The 4,638-nt window shown below is 53.2% G+C and overlaps 1 protein-coding gene across 1 annotated transcript in view; it reads right to left on the bottom strand.

Moving 5' to 3' along the window:
• TRIB3 (tribbles pseudokinase 3) overlaps nucleotides 1–3,907 on the bottom strand; it is a 7,840-nt gene extending 3,933 nt beyond the window's left edge. The window contains exons 1-2 of the mRNA XM_012665757.1: nucleotides 3,617–3,907; nucleotides 257–549 (exon numbers count right to left, since the gene is read on the bottom strand). Coding sequence (XP_012521211.1) covers nucleotides 257–549; nucleotides 3,617–3,907 — 584 coding nt within the window. The remainder of the gene's footprint in view (nucleotides 1–256; nucleotides 550–3,616) is intronic.
• Nucleotides 3,908–4,638: the final 731 nt, after the last annotated feature.

Raw genomic sequence — 4,638 nt, 5'->3', positions numbered from 1 at the left:
TCATATTTGTAAGGATCCAGGACAAGCCTGATCGTGCAGCGATGCCCTCGCCACTGTCAGCTACCGTGATTATCACAGCTCCACCTCGAGGGGCTTCCAACAGGACTGAGTCAACTTTTCCGAGGGAACTAGTGGGCGCGCGCTGGTTAGGCCAGGCTTGTCTACCTCTTGCCTAGGTTACTTTGCCTTCCTGGGTCTCCACCATGGCCCACCCCTTGAGCGTGTCTGTGGGTGGGGTCTCTGAGGCCACACTCACCTCCCAGAGTCGGTGAAGACAAAGCGACGCAGCTTGAGGTCACGCAGGACTAGACCGTGCTGGTGACAGTGCGCCAGGGTGGCGGCCATCTGGCGGAAGAGTGCAGCGGCCTCGGGCTCGGGCACGCGGCGGCGGCTGCGCACCAGGCTGTGCATGTCCCCGTGGGTCCGAGCGAAGAAGGTGTAGAGGAGCTGGGGGCCCGCCAGCACCTCGGTGGGCCGGGCCACGTGGTCGCCGCGGGGCAGCCGTGCGTAGGGCTCCAGCACCGCAGGGGCCTCGTGAGCGGGGTACACCTGTGGGTGGAGCATGGTGTGAGCACGGCTGGGGACCCCAAGGAACTTGGGCTGGCCTCGCAAAACGGTCCCAGCTGTCACTCAGCCCTGACAACAGTCCTTTAAGTACTATGACCTGCCCCATTTTACACTTAAGGAAGCTGAGAGGCCCCAGCAAGCGCGCAGCTGGGATCGCACCTATGCGCTCCATCATCTGTGCTCTCGACTGCCCTATAATGACCTTGAATGTCAGATAATTGAAATAACAGGTCACACAAACAGAAAAATAACCCTCAAAGCAGAGGAAATCCAGAAGGGCAGATAATGCGGAAGTCACCTTATGCCCATCATCTTCAGGGCTACATTCACTAGTCTCCGCTGTCCACCCCGGTTTCGCTCATTCCGCAAGCCGGCGTGCAGCCCACCTGAGCCAGCCACCAGCGTCTAACTGGACTGGCAGCCCTGGGCCCTGCTCTCCTGGCGCCCACTGGGAGACAGTATAACAAGCCAACAAATTAAATATTTACAAATTCTGATATGCCTTGCAAAGGAACCAAGAAAGATGCCGGAATGGAGAGTACTTTGGAAGGGGGCACCTATTTTAGAAAGTGCGGTCCAAAAGTGACAGCTTTCTGGGTGGAGAGGCACAGACAGTGCAAAGGCCCTGAGGCAAGAGAGAGCTTCACCTGCTCTTGAGACCCAGGCAAAGATCAGTGTGGCTGCAATGGTGAGGGCCGAGAAGAGGAACATGCAGGGAGGGTGGCGAGGTTGTTGGGAAACGTGCTGGGGGTTAATGGGCATTCCAGCGAAACTCACCCTAGCCCTGAAAGGTGTGTCCCACTTTACTGATGGTAAGACTGAGGTTCAGAGAACGGAAGTGACTTGTTAGAAGCCATACAGCCAATCGGTGGCAGAGCCAGTATGCTCGCTTTGGTTCGTCTGACTTTAAACCCATTGCATGTTATATTAACTATGCCACACAGAAAAAAAAAGAAAGCATATACATATTTAATCCATGAGAAAAATTGAAAGCATATAACTTTAAAAACCCAGTTGAGGTGACATGGAGGAAATAACTCAACACAGAAACTACATTTTTTTTTTTTTAGTTAGGGCGAGCCCATTCCTGCCTCTGTGCACTTGCGCTTGCTGTACCCGGTGTCTGGACGCGCCTCCCCTAGACCCACAGGCTGGCTCCTTCCATCCAGGAAGTCGCCGCTCGCACGTCACCTCCCCAGCTAAAATCACTGCACCACTGCCCTCCCCGTCCCCTGATGTCCCTGTTTCCAGCTTTATTTTGCCTCCATAGCACTTATGATCACATGGCACATGTTTTCCTTATTCACCGTGTATTCCTGGTCTTTCCCAGGAGAACATCAGTTGGTGCTGGCAGAGCTGTGTTTTAGCCACAGCACAGAGCGCCGCATGTACTGGTGCGCAATGAAGCTTTGTCGAATCAACGAATAAGGTGATACTCTGCAAAGATAGGATGCTGCTCTTTCTACACACTGACCGGAAAAGCCAAGGCTATTCTGGCAGTGATACTTCAGCCCCCGCAATTCACACTGGCACGGGGACGGGCCCAGCCCAGTGGATTTCCCCAAATGTTTCTGGTGAATGGGGCCCTGTGACAGCATGGCGCTTCTGCCTCGGGCCTGCTTGGGTCGTTCCTCTCGGCATGGGCTCCCCTCCGCAGTGGGAATGGAAAAGAACCTGTGATGCTGCAGGAAGGGGACCCAGAGTTCAGGGTTCCAGGGAGCACCTGGGTTAGAGCACTGGGGACCAGCATTAGGCAGCGCAGAGCGCAGGTGAAGCTGGGGGCTGGACCTTGTGTGGATCTCCCCGCCTGCACACTGTGCCCCTTCGGCAGGCGCTGCAGCCAGCTGTTGCTGCTCCCAGCAGGAAACTTAAGTCCCTCCACCTCTCTGTGCATCCCCAAGAGACCCAGGTGGCCTTCTGCTCCTCCCTTGTGTATCTGGGTCTCCCCTATTTTCCTTACACCTGCCTACCAGGGGCAGCCTGCCCTGCTTGTGTCTGAAACGCTTATTCTAACGTGGAACACAGGACTCTCTGGGCTCAGCCTGCCAGCTCTGCCACCTCCTGGCTCTGTGATGCGACAAGTAACCACATCTCTCTGAGCCTCAGTGTCCTCTATCTGTAAAATGGGCACAATAATTTTAACTATCTCATTGGTTGTGTGAAAATTAAAAGAAACTGTGCACACTAAGCAATCAACATAGAACCTGGTGCACAGTAAATATCTATTGTTAGACTTTGTATTCTCATCTCGGTCCTTTTGGTGATGTGACCTGCCAATGTCCTGCATGGCCTGACCCTCAGGGGGCCTTGGCCCTGCTCATTTCCTGATTTCTGCCAGGAGTGCTCGGACTTCTGTACCCCTTACCTCCCCCTAGGATCCAGGCCTGATGCTATGTGACTTCATGCATGGCCTTTCCCCTCTCTTGACCTCAGTCTTCCTATTTGTAAAATGGCCACAGGTTAGGCTCAATCACCTCTTGGGTCCCAGGAGTTCTGATGTCCACCACATCTCACCTTTCTCTCATGTAAACACGCAAACATCTACAGTGGCTCCCCACAGCCCAGAGGAAGCTCCTTCCTGATGCTTTCGTGCCCAGCTGCTGCCAGCTCCCACCTCCTGCCGCTTTCTGCACACCCTCTCCCTCTGGCCTCTGAAGTGCCATGCGCTCACTCCTCTAGGCCTTTGCACAGCTGTTCCCCCTGTCTGCAACTCCCTTCTCCCACTGCTACCTGGCTAACTCCTATTCAGCCTCTTCTGACACCCCCGTGAATACATTAGAGGCATCCTGTGTGCTCACATGCTCCCTAAGCTGCACCCTCGAAGCATTTATCTCAGGATAGGGCCTCAGCTGTGAACTGCCCCAGGGCTGGGACCACGTCTGGTTCACCTCTCTCGTCTCAGCCTAGCCAGGGACTCACTGGCTGCTTCCCCAGTAAACACAGGAATAGATGAATATAAGGACCCCTCAGTGCCCTGGCAATCTTCTGGAGCTAAGAGCCTTTCAAGGCCTCCTGTGATGCTGGGGGAGAGAGGCCCGTGGGCACGTACCTTGCAGGTGTACTCGGTGCCTGTGGGGCTGTGCAGGGCCCGGTAGACCCGCCCGCCCTCCTCGGGCTCCAGGAGGACATAAGGCCCAAGCTGGGAGGCAGTGGCCACAGCAGGTGCACGATCTGGAGCAGGGGGTGGGCTCGGGGGCAGCAGGCAGCGGGGTGGCCTGGGCTGGGGCACACTTCGAGCTCGTTTCCGGATGGGACACTCGGTGTCCAAGTCGTCGTCCAACTCCAACCGCTTCTTCCTGGAGGGGGCGTCTGCAGGAGCAGCAAGGGGGGTGGCTTGCATCTAGAAACAAGGGGAGAAAGGCACTAAGCGGGGGCTGTTTGGTGGCCTCTCTTTTCCCCTGCTGGTGGAAGGGTACATGGCACAGCCTTTATGGAGGGTGATTTGGCAGTGTGTGTTAAAATGACAAAAGCACATACTCTTGACTGGCGTCCCACTTCTCGGAATTTATCCTCCAGTTAAACTGCTCACAAAAAAATTAGATATGCGAAAGGCTGATGATCAGAGCCTTGTGTCTATAGCAAAAGACAGGACTACCCCTAATGTCTGGCAGTAGGAGGCTGATCAAACATCATGGTACAGCCCTGTAGTGGAATAGTATCAAGCTCTGAAGAAGGACCAGGAAGCTCTCCGTATACTGATGTGGACTGATCTCCCAGATGTACGAAGAGAAAAAAGCCAAACATGGAATTATGTGTGCACGATGCTCTGTGTTGAAGAAGAATATACGAATATAAATATATTATACTGTGTATATATAGGTTTATATATGTATAGACTCTCTCCGGAAGGACACACAAGGTTGAAAGGAAACTTGTACTTTTATACATTTTGAATTTTGAACCATGTAAATATATTTCCCAATCAGAAATTTATATTTAAAGAAATAAATACCTGTTTGAAAACACAGCTTGTTCCTTTACAAATCATAGTAAAGAAAAACAGTGCTCACTTTGGCAGCACATATACTAAAATTGGAATGATACAGAGAAGATTAGCATGGCCCCTGTAAA

Source organism: Propithecus coquereli, unplaced genomic scaffold, assembly GCF_000956105.1.
Source record: "Propithecus coquereli isolate 6110/MARCELLA unplaced genomic scaffold, Pcoq_1.0 Scaffold122, whole genome shotgun sequence".
Lineage (NCBI taxonomy): Eukaryota > Metazoa > Chordata > Mammalia > Primates > Indriidae > Propithecus > Propithecus coquereli.
The sequence above is the reverse complement of the archived record's forward strand: the minus strand, read 5'-3'. Positions and strand labels throughout refer to the sequence as shown.